Source organism: Etheostoma cragini, chromosome 22 (genome assembly GCF_013103735.1).
Source record: "Etheostoma cragini isolate CJK2018 chromosome 22, CSU_Ecrag_1.0, whole genome shotgun sequence".
NCBI lineage: Eukaryota > Metazoa > Chordata > Actinopteri > Perciformes > Percidae > Etheostoma > Etheostoma cragini.
The window spans coordinates 14,109,007-14,128,599 of NC_048428.1; the positions used below are offsets into that span (position 1 = coordinate 14,109,007).

General features: G+C 40.5%; 1 protein-coding gene across 2 annotated transcripts in view; it reads left to right on the forward strand.

Moving 5' to 3' along the window:
- oxsr1b (oxidative stress responsive kinase 1b) overlaps window positions 1–19,593 on the forward strand; it is a 44,089-nt gene that overhangs the window by 4,903 nt on the left and 19,593 nt on the right. For both annotated transcript variants that reach the window (XM_034861665.1, XM_034861664.1), the window contains exons 2-3: window positions 5,639–5,751; window positions 13,825–13,933. In XM_034861665.1, coding sequence (XP_034717556.1) covers window positions 5,639–5,751; window positions 13,825–13,933 — 222 coding nt within the window. The remainder of the gene's footprint in view (window positions 1–5,638; window positions 5,752–13,824; window positions 13,934–19,593) is intronic.

Here is a 19,593-nt window from a genome sequence, read left to right on the forward strand (position 1 = left end):
GCAAGCACCGCCTAGGCCACCACTTCTCGAATTCAATGTCCACCTCTAAATGTAGGTCAGATTAATTTTTTAAACATTGCATCCTGGGATATTGGAGGAATGCACACTAAGGCAGAGGCTACTGGTGAGATTTCAAGTCGTGTGTAATATTTCTTTTTGTACCTTTTTTAAATAATGTGTGGAATATTGGCCAGGTGTGCAGAGGAAAGGATGACAGGGCAGGAGAGACAAACTGGGAGCTGCTGCCACTCTGCCGGTGACCTTCAACATCAAGCTAATTTAAACACAACTTATCTGATAAGATATGATTGTGCTGGGCACTATGTACTTTTTTGCGGTCAAAAACAATGAACCCGACTTTACCTAGTCAAGTATTTTTACCTTTTCATGTGGCGTACAATTTTATTTGGAATCTACATGGAGTCTGCAGCTCTTTAATGAACCCTGAGATTTAAATAGCCTCTAAGTATTATAATGGTCTTTGAGCCACTTTTAATTATTTTAATTAAGTATAATGCTTTTGTCCTAAGTAAGCTTATTATTCTGTTGACTATCCTTTTGTGTTTTGCTATCTTGCTTATTTAATAGACTTCATAGAGGTGCACCACAATATAGAAGGACTGCAAACATTCCATACTTGGATGTCAACTCCTTAAAGAGCAAACGTGTCAACTTACAGGTTAATGGCAAGCCTTCACTGAGTTTAGGGTTGAACAGTTAACTTCATTGTGAAGAAAAAAAAAAAACTCTTGACTGTCCCATTCACACATTGCCAGGCTAAAGTATAACACTCATAACTAAGGCTTTCCATGCAAAGCTTGATGAGTTTTGAGGTAAAATGCTTACAGAAAACATTGGCTGCTTTTTAAAAGATCATGATTGTTTTGTCTATGTTTCCCACACAGGAGGCGGGCTCTGCAGTTATTTAAATTCAAAATTAGACATTTACATCTATCAAGTAAAAACAAGCAAAAGTTGTGAAAAGATGAAAATCCAAACAAAGTGACATTTAAACACAAATTACAGAGCTGAACTTAAACTTGCAGCAAAATGTATAATAAGAATGGAACGGTGAATTGAGGTCTTGATATTTCTAAAACTCTTATCCATATATATTATGTAAGAAAACGTTTGGGATCAGTTCTAGCTCTTGATTGCTGAATTGCTAGGATAATGTTAATTACTGGAAACAAAAAGAAGTTATCTGCAGTGTATGTGCTGACATGCTTTTTGTTTTGTTTCTGACACACCCGAGGAAATAAAAACAGCTGCATATTTCAGTTAGCTTAGTGATATTTTTCTTGAGGGCTGTTTACTTAGTTATCTGAAAGTGAAATTGATGTGGGGGGGGGGGAAAAGTTCAGCTATGTCAACACACCACATTCATCTGACAGCTGGATCATCTTCATTTGATTTCACCTAATGTGGTAACTTAATACATAGATTTGATTAAGGCATCTACTTCCAAAACAAGTTAAATGCTGTTGCTATGCCTCGGAAAAATATCAACAGAACTTTTAAGTCGTTTTCCATCTGTATTTGTAAAAAACTGACTGCTGTTTTGTTTGTGATCTGTTCATTTATTAAGTAATTCACAAAACATGGAAAGAAATACACCTACTGCTTGATATGCAGCCTTTATATCTGTGCCAGAACAGATTAGATGTTGGCCTACTAATGTAGTACTTTCCTTTTTGTGAGGATGACTCTTTAGTGTGCTTCCTTCCATTCGGATGGAGAGGGCGGTGAGGGTGATGTCTGTGAGAATGCCAGAGCTGTGATAATGTGTGGCTTATTTTATGGGATAAGACCCACTTATGTGCATCATAGCATAATTACTCAAGTTACAGCTTTGGTTAAAACCTCAAAGACCTTGTGAAGTATTTAACAATCATGTAACTGGACACAATAGTAGAGACATGACTACTCCAGGCTGAAAGACCTTTTGCTAAGCTTCGTAGTAGCAAATAGCTACTTCTTAAAGAGCATCAGTCAAATGTATTAACTCATCTTCCTGACTGGCTGGTAGAGTGGGCTTCTTCAATCTAATTGGCTTGCAAGCATAGGTGCAACACCCACACCCCCACAGACACGCACACAAGCAGTTATGCTCTCCAGCTTGTCCAGCCACCCCTGACGACTGACTGTTTATTTGTGTGGAGGAATTTACACTCCAATGTGCGCAGGGCAACTGGCCCCTGTGGTCCAGCTAGGGCTGTGCTGCCCATCACTGGCCAGCCTCCAGAGGTTGGTTTGGTATTGGTGGAGGTGGTGGAGAGGGGCTGGAGGATATATTTACAGCTCTGTTCAGCCCCTTAGTTTTGAGCAATGGTGGTGTGATCTGCGATCACTTGGACGCTGGAGAGTTGAGCAAGGCCAACGACACATCATGAGAGGTTGCCAGTCAATAGATTGCACCACTGCAGCTGTAGGATGCAGGCTTGCACACACAGTGTACAGCTCGTGGTGATTTAAAGTGACCGTCACAGGAAATTACAAGGAAATTGCAATTTTATTGGATTATTTTAGAGATCGAGAGTTTGTAGTTAATTTCAGCCTCAACTATATTGAATTTGTTATGCTTTTTTGTTCTCTGCTTCTCTCATATAGCCTGAAGTCATTATCTTGAATGAAAACAGTTAAATAAAAATCGGTCACATCTCCAGGGAAGGCTTTACTTCTTAATTAAAATAATTTATTTTTCTTTAATATAGCCCTTTTTAAACCTCTGTACTACACTGGCTCAATGAAAACTCCAAACAATGGGAACTTTGTTAGTATTTGGGCATAGCTAAAAAAAGAGGGCACAGGAGGTTAGGAAAAGCTTACTGGATGGCGGGCTGTCTCACCGAAGCCTGTTGCCAGAGGACAATGGGCTCCCAGCATTACTCAGCTCGGTGGGAGCTTGCGTGCGTGCATGTGTGTGTGTGTGTGTGTGTGTGTGTGTGTGTGTGTGTGTGTGTGTGTGTGTGTGTGTGTGTGTGTGTGTGTGTGTGTGTGTGTGTTTGTGTGAAGGGGCAGTGAAGGGACCTTACACAAAGAAGGAACAGCAGGCGTACCTCTCCTGGCGAGGATAATAAAGCTTTTGCTCTGACAATCACACATCATTCAAAAAAAAAGATTAGCCCACTGTTAGGATTTAAGATTTAATCAAAAAAGTATTTGCGGTGGTTAGACTTCCCCGTTGATGTGATGATCCAATTAGGGATTGACCGATGACTAATTCGTCTGCCAATTTTCTGCTTGAGCCAATACTGCTTTTGCTCCCTCAATTTAAATCCTAAAAATGTAAACTCCGCCACAATGGATTTGTTTTCGGAATCTGCTTCGCCATTTCTTTAAAAATATTAAACAAAAATAAAGATCAGTGTCACTTCTGCAATCATCTTACATTCATAACACACAAATTATGTGTGCAATGTGCATCATGTGGATGGGTGTACTGCATATGGTTATCTGTGCATGGGTAAAAGGTTTTCATCAACATCTACAACACAGCCTTGATGATGCATTGCTTGCTGACATATTAGTAGATAGATACAATCAGGTCATCACCAAATGTCCTTTGTCACCACATTTAAATAATTTAAGAAAACAATAAACCTGAAAAGTAGCCATTGAAATAAAGTGCTTGATTTGTAATTTAAGACTGCCATGGTGCTAGTGGTGGGGGGGCTGTGCATGGTCTGCACGTGAATTGCAGCATCTCAAGCAACACAGAGCTGCCTGTGGACACCTGCCAGTAAATAATGCGGGGGAAAGCGGTGAGCGCATATTGGCCAATACCATTACACTTAAAAACACAAGTATCGGCCCAATATCCACTTCAATTCAATTTTATATAATGCTATCAATTCATAACAAGAGTTCTCTCAAGACACTTTACAGATAGAGTAGGTTTTGACCACTCTAGACCACATAATTTACAAGGACCCATCAGTTCTAGTAGTTCCCTCCAGAGCAAGCAACAGTGCGACAGTGGCAAGGAAAAACTCCCATTTTTAGGAAGAAACCTCGGACAGACCCAGGCTCTTGATATATCGGTCGGCCGATAAAATCAGTCTATCGCTAGATCCAATACGGATTTAAAGTGTCCAGGTCTTAAAGTGCCCATATTATGAAAATTTATCACTTTTTCTGGGATTTGGGGTGTTATTTTGTGTCTCTGGTGTTTCCACACAGGACTGGGCAATACATCAGCTGTTCTTCTGTTTTACCCACTAAGAACCATTTCTGGAGAATATTTATCAAAAATCTCATGGTGTAAATAACATTTTGTTAAAGCACCACTAGTCAACCCAACAGTATTGTTGCAATATCGATATCAAGGTTTTTGGTAAGGAGTATTGGATTTTCTCTATATCTCCCAGCCCTTCTTCCACACGCATACAAACTTGGAAAAAAAACTAGCCATGCTGTTTTGACTGAGATACGGGTTTCTGAATGTCCTCTGATTTCAGTCTCTGGGTAAGCTGATCAAAATCTGCATGGCTTTCTTCGTTTCTAGCCGCAACAAGGTGGCTACCTGTAGCATGCTAGCGCTAACATGCTAGCTCGTTCTCAATGGCAAAACACTGCTACAACACACAGTAGTTAACAAAAAAGTTCTACAAAAGAACTACTTCAATGTCCCTGTTCTGCAGGTATTCCACAAGCGGCCCTCGTTTAGAAGTCTCCCAGCTAATCCTGCCTTGCACTGACCAAAGTCGTAGAAAGATTTATCTGTGTGCATGTGCGACTCCCAACGAATATAGTGTAGAAGGGAGATGTCTCACTTGTAGCTAAAACAGAAACCAAAACACACAGGGAGAAAAGAAGATCTGCTCCAATGTGCAGTATAACAAAAATATGGTGCTTTATGAAAATGAAGCCATGTAAACCTATTCTGGTACAAACTCAAAATACAAATATGTACCTGAAAATGAGAATAATATGGGCACCTTAAAAAAAAAGTTTATAAAATAGACATGAAAAAGTATTGATCAGTAGTATTTTTCAGTTGCAATGAGTGCGTTGCATACATTTGTATTTGTCCTTTTATTTTATTACTTGTATGTGACCTTTTGGATCCTTGAGTCCTGGTTTTAGAGCTGGCGGATTGCTGTAAAGAATAATTGCCAGTTTTCAATATACAAGATCTTTAAATTCAAAAACAGCATAATTACAACGCTTTGGTCCTCTGTAGTATAAACCTCTTACTGAAGCCTCCTGGGGAAGTCTCGTTTAGCAGAGTCACCGTCTCCAATCAGACCCGCTTCATCAGGCATGCTTTGGGAAAGCTGATTCATAATTGATGGATAGACAGTTAAGCTGTGCCAAAGAGAAATCAAATCAAACTGTCAAAGCAGAACTAAGTTCCTTGAACTTAGGAGGATTTAGAAGTACCGTAAGTTAGGTTTATTATCCTACAGTAGCCATTATTTTAGGGTGTAGACAGGGGATGGGAAGGGTCCAACAATTTAAAAAAAGAAGGCCGGACAGCCTACGGATGTTAATAAACCTCAATGAAAGGGCTTTATGGGCCAAAGTTGGGTTCCACAACAGTACTGACTGTCTTGTAATGGCCGAGATGACTAATTTATATATTCTAGTATTATAATCAATGTGATATAATCTGTTGTTTTCTCATTTATTTTAGGGAGTGGTGCCACAGCAGTGGTTCAAGCAGCCTACTGTTTACCACGCAAGGAGAAGGTTGCTATCAAACGTATCAACCTCGAGAAGTGCCAGACCAGTATGGACGAACTCCTGGTAAGAAACGCACAAGTAAAAGCATATTAGATTGAAAGTGTTTTTTTTTTTTTTAGTCTGCTACAGCCAGTCCAATCTTACATATAGCATTTAATGTTCTATCATAGATAGAGCAGACATCACTCAGTCAGAAAGCAGCTATACAATGCACAAGAGCCACTCTTTCTTATCAAACTTTGAAACAGGAACACACATCTTGTCCTGCACCGTAGCTTGTTGAATGAGCAACCAAGCAAACTTCCAGTGGGGGAAAGTGCACTGCTTTTGTCAGTTTGCAATCTTGATAGCTAATTAACTTTGCTGCTCAGTTACACAGTTACTGCACATTAAAGATGCAGTTAGTAAGACTTATAAAACTAACTTTCTGTCGTATTTGCTGAAACTGACCCTATGTTCGACTACACGAAGCAAAAAAAAAAAAAGAGAGTTCAGATGCACCAATCTGGGCCGGGGTGGGTTGGCTAACTGCATGTCAATCATTGCTCATCACATGCGTTCATTCCACCTATTAGGGGGAGGGGCTTAGGGTACTGTTTTGGGCTTTAGCAGAAATGGGGGAGGGACTGAGAAGTTGTCAATGTTTAATTTTGTTTTGCTGAATCCTGGTTATTTGCAATCTTACACACAGCGCCTTTAAACAGCATGTAAACATACCTGCTAATGTCTCGTCGGTCGGGTTGGATGCTGGTTTGGTCCTCACTCAATTCAATACCAATATCAACACACTGTTGGCGCAACTTTATTTACTTTGTCTGTCATTCTCTATGACATAACACACTCAGCAGCCTGTCACATGTTGTCACTCCAACACAGAAACCGACACGCCCCTCCAGCCAACTGAGATGAAAAAAGAGCTTCCTGATATTCCCCAAAAGTCATCCTTCTTTCTTTGGTTTAACAATTTAAAAACAATGAAAAATACATTTAAAAAAACACATTGACACATTTTGGACTACGAAAAGGGCTGACTAAATGGGATTTCAGTTGGCGTTGGAACATTTTTGTTACCTTGTTACTTTTGTGTGATCAAAGGGAGCTACTCCCTCACAGCACGAGATTTCCTTTAGGGATTTGTCTCTGTGGTCTTTGGATGGAGTGAGTTTCACCTCTGCTTCTCATTACGCATTTTCTTTGAGCCCTCCTCCAATCATCCCTGTCACTTCAAAGGCTATTCTAGTTCTCCGGATTCTCTGAAGGAGAACCCCACTTACTGCCAGGAAACAATTAGACCCCTGTGGGACATCTTCCCGAAGGCTGTATGCTGTATGTATATGAAGTTCTCCCCTGCACATAGAGATGATCAGGTGCGGGTTTATAGCTATAAATCAGAAATATGTCAAACTACTTGGCTTTGGCACAATCTAGGACATATTCGGATGGTAGCTGTCAGTAACCTTTTGTTCCAGAGCATACACCAGATGTCAGTTTTTTGCTCTGATAGTCGGAATTTTGCTGTTGCTGAATTTGACCAGAAATGTGATGGATGGCTTTTTCCAGTCCTCTCTCCTTGTTCTCATCCTGAAAGTAACCAGTGGGATATAAAAATTGTGTAAGCCTAAACATGTGCATTGAAGATCATTTTGAGAGATTACCAGCAGATTTCTCACTACTCACTGGCAATACTAAACTGAGGCGGAACCCTTCCCCACCCCCAACGATTTCTGGAGGATGAATCAGGGGAATGCTGCTCCCGGGTTCTCGGAGCAGGCGGTCACATGGAATACAGCGAGGTCGGATTTCCTGCCTGTGGTTTTCCCCCCTAATTCCACAGGCTGCTGGGTACCCGGTTAAATGGCAAGGAAGCATTAAATTGACCCCAGATTGCTTCTCTTTAGAAGCAGCTTTAAAAGATGGACACAGGAAGCCAGTCTTTAATCTTACCTGTGAAATTCTTTAATGTCAGAGAAGCAATGATCTGTCATGCCTCTTCTGTCTCCATATGCACTGGTATGTTGTAGTTATTCCTGGCACAGCAGTTTGATGGATAGGTGCCTTTGAATGACTGAAGCGAGATCAGATAAGGAGGTTTGTTTACTGTTTGATGCAGTTTGAATATTCTCTTGCATAATTGTACAATTTTTACAACTATTCCTTTAAATTATTTTTTGAAACTTGTTGGAAAAATGAGTGCTCGTATGTGGTAATAGCTGTTTTACAACAAAACACCAAGCCATTTTTTTGGGCTTTAGAATATCAAAGAACCCCTTCACGGTTGCCTGAGAAAGATATTGTGTTGAGGTGAAACGTCATTTAGGGTATAGGAACTCTGAAGTGGAAGGAAGTGATTTAGAGGCATATTTGTGTTTTCACTGAGAACTTGCGAAAATGTGTTAATTCAGAGTATTAAGATCACATTTTTGCAAGTTTCATGATCAATTGCACATTGGTGGTGTCGCCGTCCCTCAGTAGTTTCTCGCATGTGGGTTTGTGTGCGTGCTGCAGTGAGATTGGGTCATAGGGAGTGTGTGATAGGCTCTGTAACTAATAGTGATGTAACATTGCTTCTATAGTGGCTTCTCTGTGTGTCTGCCATCACTGTGGTTCCGTGGCACCAGTTTGTGACCCAGCGCTGTATTCAGTTTGTTACAATAGGTCATTTATTTTTTGCTCAGTTTCAAGGTCCTCCTACACAGCAAATACTGCAAAGATCAAGCCTAATATAGAAACATGCATGCTGTGGACTGGTCTATTACCTGGAGAATCTGAATTGAATATGGAAGCAAAACCAATTGAAGGATTTTTTTAATAGTGCTGAACAATTTGGAAATAACATCTAATTGTAGTTATTTTAATTTTGCGATCTGATTTGTGATGTTGGAGGGAATGATTGTTTTTGCATTATTCATTATTTTAGATGACACTAACTTTATATTAAACAAACTAATAACACAAACTAACAAATTCTACCATTACTTAAATTAGTACTTTACTTTAACTTTACTTCATTATAAATCATCATTTTGTTTAACAGTAAAATAACTATTAACTAAAGTTTAATTAACTATCAGTTTACCATTTAATAATTAGGGTTATTCTAAAGTGTTTTCAACCATCTATATATTTATGATTGCGCAGTGGATATGACATATGACTTTGATGAGGGAGAGCAACCAAAGGCATATAAATAAAGACACCACACAGCCTTTGGGAAGATGTCCCACAGGGTTCTAATTGTTTCCCAGGATTCCCACCACTATACATCAGCCAATATGCTCCCTGAGCAAGACTCTTAACCCCTCGTTGCTCCAGAGGTGTAATATAGCAATTTTAAGTCACTTTGGATAAAAGTGTCAGCTAAATGGCATGTAATGTAATGATTTCCATTCCATCTGGTCAAATGTCATTGAATGAAATTTAAGGCCTGTCATGTGCCCTCCACAAAAAAAGTTAACCACAAATTTCCTTCTCATGCCAAAGGCTTTCACCTAAGATTAAAAATAAAAAATGTCAAAAAGAATCATCCTTTGGGCATGTATTGTTAAACAGGTGTATATAGTGACATTAACATTGTAATGTAGACAATAATAATTTCATTGTGTTGCAAACAATATTTCTTGTTGGGTTCTCATTCATATTTGTTGTTAAATTGAATTTTAATGATATACTGGCATTTGGATATTGAATGTTAAATAACAAAGCAAGACTAGTAGAATAGCATGTATTTTATCACTCTGATTTTTTTCTTTCTTTTTTTTTCTCTAAGGCCTAATTGTTAAAAGAAATCCCTACTGGGAGATTGTACAGTAAACAGCTTACTCATGCACATATACTATGCTAATGGTATGCATCTTATGATTTTAACACAGATGGTCGGTTATTATTAAATGTTGTCCTACACAGGTTACCATAAGCGTTTCTTCTTCTGCTTTCATCAGTCACTTAAAAATAAATCCAAAATGGAATCATTGGATAGTGAAGCCATTTGTGTTTGCTTTGTGTGTGGTTACAGATGGGTGTGTCACCGGTGGTTACTGGTTGTATGGTTCCAACAAAACTGCACTGAGTGGCTTGTGTATTAGGATGAGATTAGGACCGCAACACCCCCAATTAAACACAAAGGCCAACAGTAAGACTGTTTCGGAAGAAGCATTTCCCAGTTTCTGTTCATATTTGGTTGAAATGATATATGATGTTGAGGATGATAATGGTTTGAAGGAAACACTTTGGATTCTGGACACATGTAATTGGCACTTGTTATTATTTTTGACATTAACAGACATAGTTACATATAGAAATGTGCCACTTAGGCCTATACTTATGCATTTTGAGTTACAACTGGCAGTAAAATGAAATGAGCAAAATTTTACTAAAGAGACAATTGGCTGTAAGAAAAAAAAAAAGCCCGGTATTTGTTCTGGACTGGTTGGATGAGCTTGTATGGATCTCTTGGTGAAGATCACCATACAATACAACTGATGTCAAGACTCATGTGTCCCACATGCCATGCCAAGGGAAAGGAAAAGGACTGCTAGATTTCATGCAGGGAAAGTTACATGAAGTATGTGAATGAGGAACCTTTAATGATTATGACATCAAGACTGGACAGCACTCGCAGATTTCATCATCCAGAAATACTTTAAATCGTCTCCAAGTTGTGATGTCCTGCAAACATGTTTTCCCAAAGCAACATGTCATCAAATGTCAAGGGCTTCATTGAAGGTTACACAGAAGGAAGTAACATTAATGGCTTTGAGCGATGAGAACAGTTCCACTGTGTTTGCTGCAGTATAGGTTTACAGTGACCTAATCCCCACAGTGAATCTCTGATTCACACATTGTCTGCTGAAAAAAGATGGGAAAACCTGCCAACTGCCAGAGCACGATATCATCCCTGCTATCCCATTGTTTTTCTTTTCTGGGGTTGCCCTGGCCAACAGAGCTGTGATGACCTTCCTCTTCCACTGCTGAGAACAGAGGGGGGGGGGGGGGGGGGGGGGGGGGGGGGGGGGGGGGGGGGGGGGGGGGGGGGGGGGGGGGTTCGGCTCCACTGAAACCAGTTAGCAGCCAACAGGCTATATCATTATTGTTCTCTCTCAGCCTGTGGTGTCCAGAGAAAGAACGATATGGGAGAGGAGCCGCAGAGCCCTCCGTCTGGCCCGACAGACTGGAAGGTATTAGACTGCTTGATAATTATAACCAACTTTAATTTAGATGCAAAATGTTGCGTCGGCTCACCTGTTGGTAAATCTAAATGGAACCTTGTGCTCTGAAACTTTTTGACGCCGCACCTTTTCTCCTACACTATTGTCCTGGACCGATCTATGTGCATTCAAACACACCTTACCTTTCATGGTCCAATGACTTGGTTTTATGCACAGTCTATATCCAACTTTTTTTTTTCTTTTTTTTTTTTACAGTGGTGGAATGTAATGAAGTACAAATACTTTGTTACTGTACTTAAGTAAATTTTTCCTGTATCTGTACATTACTTAAGTACAATCAGTAGTGCATACTTTTGACTTTTACTTTGTTACAATTCGCTGCAATTATCTATACGTTCTACTCCACTAGATTTCTACACTGTTACATTTTTCTGATCAGTTTTTCCACCCGCCAAAAGGTTGTCCTGACCGTCAGGTACGGTACGAGCCGGCTTGAAGTGGGAGTGGGTGAGCAGGTCAGGGATGGCAAGCAACTGAGATCCTTGTAGCTCTCGTTTGGGCAGTAGAGCTGCTGAACCCGCTGGTGGGGCCCTGACTGCTGCTGCTACGTAGAGAGGAGAGCTCAGCTGCTCTGAGGCTTTACGGAGGGTTTACAGCCTGGTTGTCATTTTCTAAATGTTCGTCTCGAAAAGCGACTCCGTAAAGAAAGGGTGGTTCATTACACGAGGACAGGCCAGAGTTTAGTTTTTTTGTTTTATTTTATATACACTGGATGGATGGATGGATGGATGGATGGATGGATGTGTGTATTTGTATAGATAGATAGATAGAGAGGAAAAAGAGACATTAAGAGAATAAATCATTTTGCAAGTACTTTTAATACTTAAAGTACATTTAAAATCAGGTACTTTTTACTTAAGTAAATATGTCTCTGGTTATTTATACTTTTACTTTACCTCCACCATTGCCTTTTAGGACTTGGTTCATATTCTTAACCTTCTTTTGTCAAATGTTTTCTTACGGAATCATGATGCCACCTGCCTGTTCTAGCCTCTTTTTATATTTAAGAAGAAAGCAGAGTGCACCTCCTCCACACTCCCTCCCTGCGACCAAATGTTTCACTCCAAAACAAAGCAAGGAAATACGGACAGAAGGAGACACAACAGAAACACAACAGCAAGATAGTGATGACTCTGCGACGGAGGCATACTGCTGCTAAGGCACATTGTGTAAGCCAAAGATTTATGCTGATGGAACATCAGGCTTAAATTTTGACCCACAAGCATCTATTGATTAACGCCTTTTAATAAATGTTTTCAGCTTATTTAGGTTCCCCAGTTGACAGGCTTGAGGCACACCTATGTTAAATAACACTGAAATTTATGGAGATATGGTCGTTCATGGTGACATCCATAATTATATGAGAAGATATTGATTGATATTGATATTGCACTAATGTTAAATCAATAATGATATTGATTTAACATCAGTTTATCCAATAGAGAGATACTGCAGATCTGGCACATGTCTAGCATAGCTTAGCACAAAGACTGGGAAAAGGGGTAAAATACACAATAAGAGGCAATGTGTAGATAACACACCCTGGACCTCTCTGTACTCAACACATGTAGGCGATTTGACAATAATCACTCCTTAGATGTGTTTGATATCAAATAATTGTATTGTCTCAAATAATTTACCTACTTTTTTTTGTTTAATGTAAATTAAATGTTTGCATGAAAGGTAGCTATTGTAAAATACATTCTGCATGATAGCAGTTTATATGTCACCCAAGGGTGGACCAAGCAGGGATGTCATTCATGATTGAACTAAGGCTGCAACTTTTCATTTCATTGTCTATTGATCTGCTGATTGAGTTCACAATAGATCAGTTCATTGTTTGTGGACATTTTTCTAATATTTTATACATCAAAGTCCAAGGTGACCTCTTCAAATTGCTTGTTTTGTCAACCAACAGTCCAAAACCCAAAGAAATGAAATTTACTAATCTATTAATCAACTCCTCCTTTCAGCTATAGGTTAAACTGTGTATTTGAGTCTTAAAGCATTGTGATTTTACAGAGGAATACCTTTTCAGTTAGGTGTCTCTTTAGCAGTTGTATGCATAATTATTGCAACAAAAACCGAGATCTGTGCGTTAGTATGGGGCTCCAGTAACCGTTCCAGCGTTATGTCAAGTAAGTGCAGACACGGAGGCAAAACCTCTGTGAATCAGTGGTCCAAACTCTGAAGCCAGACAGATTTTCTTTGTCTTAGGAAGCTTGTCTATCCTCAAATAACTTGAGGCATGTTGCTGAAGTGATGGATTAGACTTCTGTGCCAGCATTACCTCAGCTCTCCTGCTTTACACACACACGAGCACACACACAGAAAGAGAGCTTATAGCTGTGTAAAGGGCTGAGTATGGGCTGTTTTCTTTGCTCCTGTGTAGATATGCATTATATTGACCTAGCCTATTTCTCTTCTGTCTACTGACGTCATTTAGATCTTGAGCATTACACTACATTTCAAGACTAGCTGCAGCCTTAAAGGCATAGGCAATTATTCTGACTGTCTTTGGTTTATTTCCTTCAGACTTTTCTCACAACCTTTTGTGGAGGCCAGATAAGAATAGTTAGGTACAAGGCGTTATCTGTAATGGTTGAAAACATAAGGAAGGCAAATTGTTTCATTGGTCATCTCACAACCACCTAAACTGTTAGTAGCTCTAAAGTAGTTGCTTTCTTGCTGCTTTAGGAGTGGGACTAAAAATGGCATCAATAAAGATACAGTGGCTCTGATATAAAACTTAAATCCATTTCCACAACATAATAATGGGACACAGTGTCCGATTACACCAGCTCTCTCAGCTCAATGGCAAATAAGCAGTCTGTCATTTGATCGTCTTAATGGTTTGTACATTTCTGATTAATTGCACGCTGTCTCTTTTTTTGTTGTTGTGCTCTTACAGAAAGAGATTCAGGCCATGAGCCAGTGTCACCACCCCAATATTGTGTCTTACTACACCTCGTTTGTTGTAAAGGATGAGCTGTGGCTGGTGATGAAGCTGCTCAGTGGTGGTAAGTGCTTGTGTCTTCCAAGGCTTTGTTCTTCCATCCTCTGTTATTTAACACGTTGCTTTTGACTTCTGCCTTTCCATCTGAATGTCTAGATCCTGCACAGGCAAAAATATCAATCTGATTTTGTTTTTGTATACTAGTAAAGCGCTGTTTGATTAGCTAGTTGAACACATCAAATACGTTTGGTTTGGGGTAAACTTCTGGCCCTAGTTAAAACAGGGGGGTCCAGAATGTTTGGCAGGGCCCCTCATGATGAGAGAAGGGCAGTAGGAAGAGCTGGGCTACTTGCTGCCGGCAATGTTAATTGTGATTGTAGGGAATGTGACAGCACTGATCCTCATTGTGTCCCATGTGAGCTGCAGCTCTTTCCGGGCTTTAACTCAGAAACAGTGCAGAAGCTAATGACAGGGCAGAGGTAATAACAGCCCGCAGGCCGGTATCATGGCACCCATGTGGCAGCGCTGCAATTAACTAGTGAGAGGAGCATGAAGAGGAGGCCCACCATGGAGAGAAAGACCTCAAAAGGCAGCAGTTGCATCTGCTTCTGATTGTTTTGTTCGTTTTCTATTATCACCAGCAAATGTATTTAAGTATTTGTGGTTCTGGATCAGCCTTTGAGGGAGAAGAGCTTTTACAGCAGACCTGTAAGGGCTCAGTAATACATCCACAGACTAAACTGTCTTTTCACCCTCACTTGTTCCTCTCAGGCCCCCCGTGTAAACAGCGTCCCGCTGTAACGGATAGTGCCCAGGTGGCATGCCTGGTTCCTCAGACACACTCAAGTCATGAGCCGCTTGGCATCCGCCTTGCAGCTGGGCCCAGCGGGGGCACAGTGCCCGCCAAGCGACGCTTGAGCAGACAGCCAGCATCACAGGAGCTGACACCACTTAAAATGGCCTCTTGCGTTCCCCTTATCCTAGTTAAACAGAGGCCCTTGATGTTGAGTTTTATTGGGCTGAGTAATTAAATGATGGCCATGGCAACGTCTGCCATGGAGACAGACCTCAAATGAGGTCGGGTTTATAGACCATCACTACCGGCCCCGAAGAACGCCAACCGCTGTCTGCTTCTCTGGCTTGATGGAGCGTAAGAAACCTTCACCCTCCGACTCCTGTCTTGGCTTGTGTCTCCTGCTATTGAAAGAATGTAACCGCTTGACGGTTGATCTGACAAAGCACCGACATAAATACACCTAGTATAGGTCTCATTTCTAATAGAGAAGAATGCTGTTGGACCACCACACACTGTACAACTAGATCACGCTAGTTTGGCAACATAGAAAGTATCTCACTCATGTTGCACCAGTTACCAGTGCGGCACAATAGTTTAGCAGTTGCCAGGGGGTTTGTGGCAGGATTGTGGAAAAATTGTAGGAAATCCTTACTCTGCTTCTAAAAAAATAGCTAAAAAGTTAAAATAGATAAGAAGTACTTAAAAAAAAAAAGTATTGTTGCCTTTTGACACTACAAGTGGTAAAAGTTTGAATACCTACTAGACTGAACCTGACTGGTCTCGTATAGGCCACTTAAACATGCCATTAAACACGTTTCTTTTAATCTTGTGGTAATTTACATACTTTAGCTTATGCAACAAAAAAGCTGAATTTACATGTTGCACAAAAACATCAGTGGATTTAAAAAAAAAGCCATTCCATAAGAGTTTTGATTTTGAATTTGACATTGTTGATTTCTTGAACTACTTTTACAAATTGTTAATAGGGAGTAATTAGCAATGCCTCTTAGGTATGTTCATCCAGTGTCTTGTTTTTGACTTAATGTTATAAGTTGTTCATCCAAATGAGTAGAGCTCTAAAAGGCCTAATCTTCAATCAAGATGGCCTTCCTCTCTGGCATCTCAGTTCAAGGCCAAACCTGTTAAGCTGAGTTTTGTAGCAGGCAGTCAAAAATGATTGATGGCAAAGGGAAAAATTGCCCCCTAAATTCAACGTATTTTCTCTATAAAACCAGATAAGAACATTGTATGTTAATGCCTCAAATTTAACAAATTGGGGACTAAAATCTCCCAAAATTGCGCAGCGAAAGAGTATTTGTCATTGGGCAATTTTCTAACCTGGTGCGCAGTAGGTGCAGAGCTTTTCAAGAAATCCCTGTTCTGAATCTGACATATGAACAACTGTTTCATTAGAGCCTGTTACTGCCTGAATAAACATCAGAGAGACATCCAGTGAAACCCACTGGGACAGAGTATGAGTCATGCCAAAGTAAGCAGTGGAATGTGTTCCCAGGAGATTAATGTGCAACCTTCACCAATCAACTTCCCTGCTGCCGAATCCAATCGAATGCCAATCAAGAGTGGAATCCAGCTAAAAAGGCAGATTGTTATTAACTGTTTCAATTTAGCATATGAAAAGACTTTGTCCAGTTTGGAGCCAGTGGATTTCTCACATCATAATGTGGCCCTCAATTATTGCAGAATGCTAACAAACAGCTCTGATGGTGACTTCAGTTTCATAGTTTCAAAATAATGAAACTCTAACCTGCAACATTACTTCTGTTCGCACATCGTTCTTTTCCTTTTAAAAATGTTGTACCTTAGTAAAAGTTTTGATGGCATCTCTCTTCTACACCTTGTTTCTGCACCACCTATGTCTCTCCATAGCCCCTCCTAGGCCCCGCCCTCCCTTTCCCCCCTCCAACTTTGCTTGGCATTCCCCATCGACCTTTAGCACAGTTGGCACCAGCTCTCATCTCCTTTGTCCACTTCCCCCTCCTCCCTCATACCCCCTTTTACTCTCTCATCTTTTGGCTCAGTCTCAGCCAATGAAAAGACTGTAAAGGTAATGTTGCTGGATGAAGTGAAGTTAAATTCATGTCTCTTACACCTTGACGGTTTTAGTTTGAAGTATTAAGAGAGAGATTTGACTAATCCAGCATGCAACTGAATTGAAGATTTGGCATTTGCCTTCGCTTTTGCATGCTCTACAGTGGACCAACTTTCAAGACCTAAGTTATCCCCTGTGATTTGTATGAACTCTTTCTCTGGGGGCATGGACCATTGGCACCATTCAAACCAGGCCAACAGGTTGTTTTGTCTTGGAAGCCCCAGTCTTCCCCAAGCAAAATGGACCTTTGTATTGTTAAGTTGTCCGTCAGTGTCAGTATGTTGAAACAAACCAATGAGGCATGAAGAGTTCTACTCAGTAAACGTAAAACAACTCTTTTTTTTTTTTCTGCCACATGGCATTGTTTTGTCATTGATTACATGCCACTTTGCAACATAGTAATACAACGAAGACCTTATTTCTTGATATTGATGGATTTCAATATCAGCCAGGCCAACACCAAAGATTCTTTTGTACTTTAAAATAATGTTTGCAAAATTTTGGTTCATTAACCAATGTTCGAATGAGACAAAAGAAAAATGATAATACTAACAGTCATGGACAATTCTGCTTCCAACCTGTAGGGGGACCGAAGAGGAAAAGTGCTAGCTAGCACACCCCTGTCTGTCTGCTTCACTCTCCCGGGCACCTGTTAGCGTTACCGGTGCCCCTTTCGCTTTTAGCCGTCTTTACAGTAAGCTAATTTTACCAGACTTAACAGGAATAAGGCACTGAAAGGACTAATACTAATAGAAATTCAAGATGTGGTAGCGTTGGATCTGGACAGGGAGGATAACTCTGGGAGTTGGAAGGTGTGTGTCGCAAGTCTGCCTTTTCACTCTATGTTCATGGAGCTGAGTGTCGCAATTTTGGTTTCATATTACATATCGTTACAGCCTTAATCTACAGGCATCAGTATCAAACTTCTTATTTGACTCTCAGCAAGAATAAGTGTAGTTTTTTTATTTTAATGATGTATAGATAAAGCAGGGCTGTAACTTTTCATATCCAGTTGAGTGAGCAAGGATAAATTCCCGCACATTAGCTCCTTTGGCACTTCCTCATGTAATCAAACGTAAATTTGTTGGCTCATTAGGACTACATCTCCCCCTCACTTAGGTGACTCTGTTCCCCCCTTCCCTCAGTACCTTCTCCATTGTCACCTTCTCTCCTCCCTCCTGCCATTTCAAAAGGAGATGAACATCAGACTGAGTGCAGAAGCATTGAGAGAGGAGGGAACCCTGTGTGGAGAACAAACCGCCTTTTCTCAATGAGCTTCAAAGAGCTGTCACATCAGAGACATGAGGCTGCACTCTTACACTCCCTCCTCGCTTCATTCTAATTAATTTACTTATGCACTATGTCAGACACACTATCTACATCTAGGCTGCTTTTCTCACCTTTTCTCGTCCCTCCTCTCCTGCTGCTGAATCACATTTTCTGCCATGCAGTGTCGCTGCACGAAGAACCCGTTGAACCCATCGTCTCTCCCTCTATCTGTTCTCACTCTGCCTCTGTGTCTCGCGATGTCTAAGACTCTCTGCAATAACACTGTCTAGTCTCAGGTGGCCCGTCATCGTCTGCTCCTCTGGGTGATTCAGAGCTTGACTGAGTTCTGCTGGCGAAGACATCCTAAAGTGATTGAGCAAATTGATTGTCTTTGCACCATTAGCCTGGCACCATTGCTAAAACACAACCAATCTAGTCCTGAAATTGTATCTAGGAAAGTCTTTCAGGGCATTTCCAGCTTATGTTTGCAACTGCTGCTCTTTGTGTGTGTCTGAGGGTGTGCAATGTAGGGACAGACAGTGTGGTAGTGTTTGTGTATGACAGCAGAACAATACAGCTTGTCAAGCAAGTGGCATTCTTTTTGCTTCTCTGCTTTGTCCCCATTCACCAGCGTGTAGCCCAATTTTCAGCCATACCAAATGCAAATACTGAACCTCTTTTCAGAAAGATGTTCTTTATTCTGTGGAAAGTGCCACAGAGGCTGATGGAGACATGGTGACCTGCCAGGTCAGAGAGCAGAGCTCCCCTCGTTCCCCATTCAGCCTGGGCAACTGAAGACAAAGCAATAGTTAAACTTGTAACCTTAAATGTTAACATGCACACTTATCTTCCGTGCAGATCTGTCCAATTCCAAAGGCATTAAAGGCACATGTCACGCGCCATGAAACAGCATTCCCATAAAGCGTATTTTTTTTCTAAAACTGTAGAGCTCAATCCGCCTGTAATGATGTTGTCATCAAGAGTAAAATCCTAGAGCTACTCTGTAGCTGCAGAATAGTGGGATGACTGACCGCAGCCATTCTGATTTTAACTGGACACATTTTCTGACTACCAGCTGTGCGCTCAACATTCAAATTAAACTTATTTGGATGGAAAGCCTCAAACAAAACTCCTGTGAGCATACAAAGTCAGTCTAATCTAAAGTCAGTGGACCAAGTCCAAAATGTCCCATAATGACATTGTCTTTTTGAGTCTTGTTGCTGTTTAGACGCTGAGACAGTTGTCTGTGCCTGTAGATACTGACTTTATTTTACTTTTTTATTATCATAGCTAGCACAACCTAAATTATTTTTAACGGTGGATTTCCCCTTTTTTAGAGAGTCCACGGTAACGATGGTATGTTCTGAGTTATCTCTCTCCACCATTGGTTTGTTTTGCCATGGCCAAATTAAAAAGTCATGGTGATGTTTATGGTTAAAGGATTTTGTCTTAACACAGCTAATTAATAATTGTTTTTTCTTTCAATGAAATCCATCTTCTTGGAACTGGAAAAGGGTCTTTTTGTACCGACAATCTAGTTCATCCACAC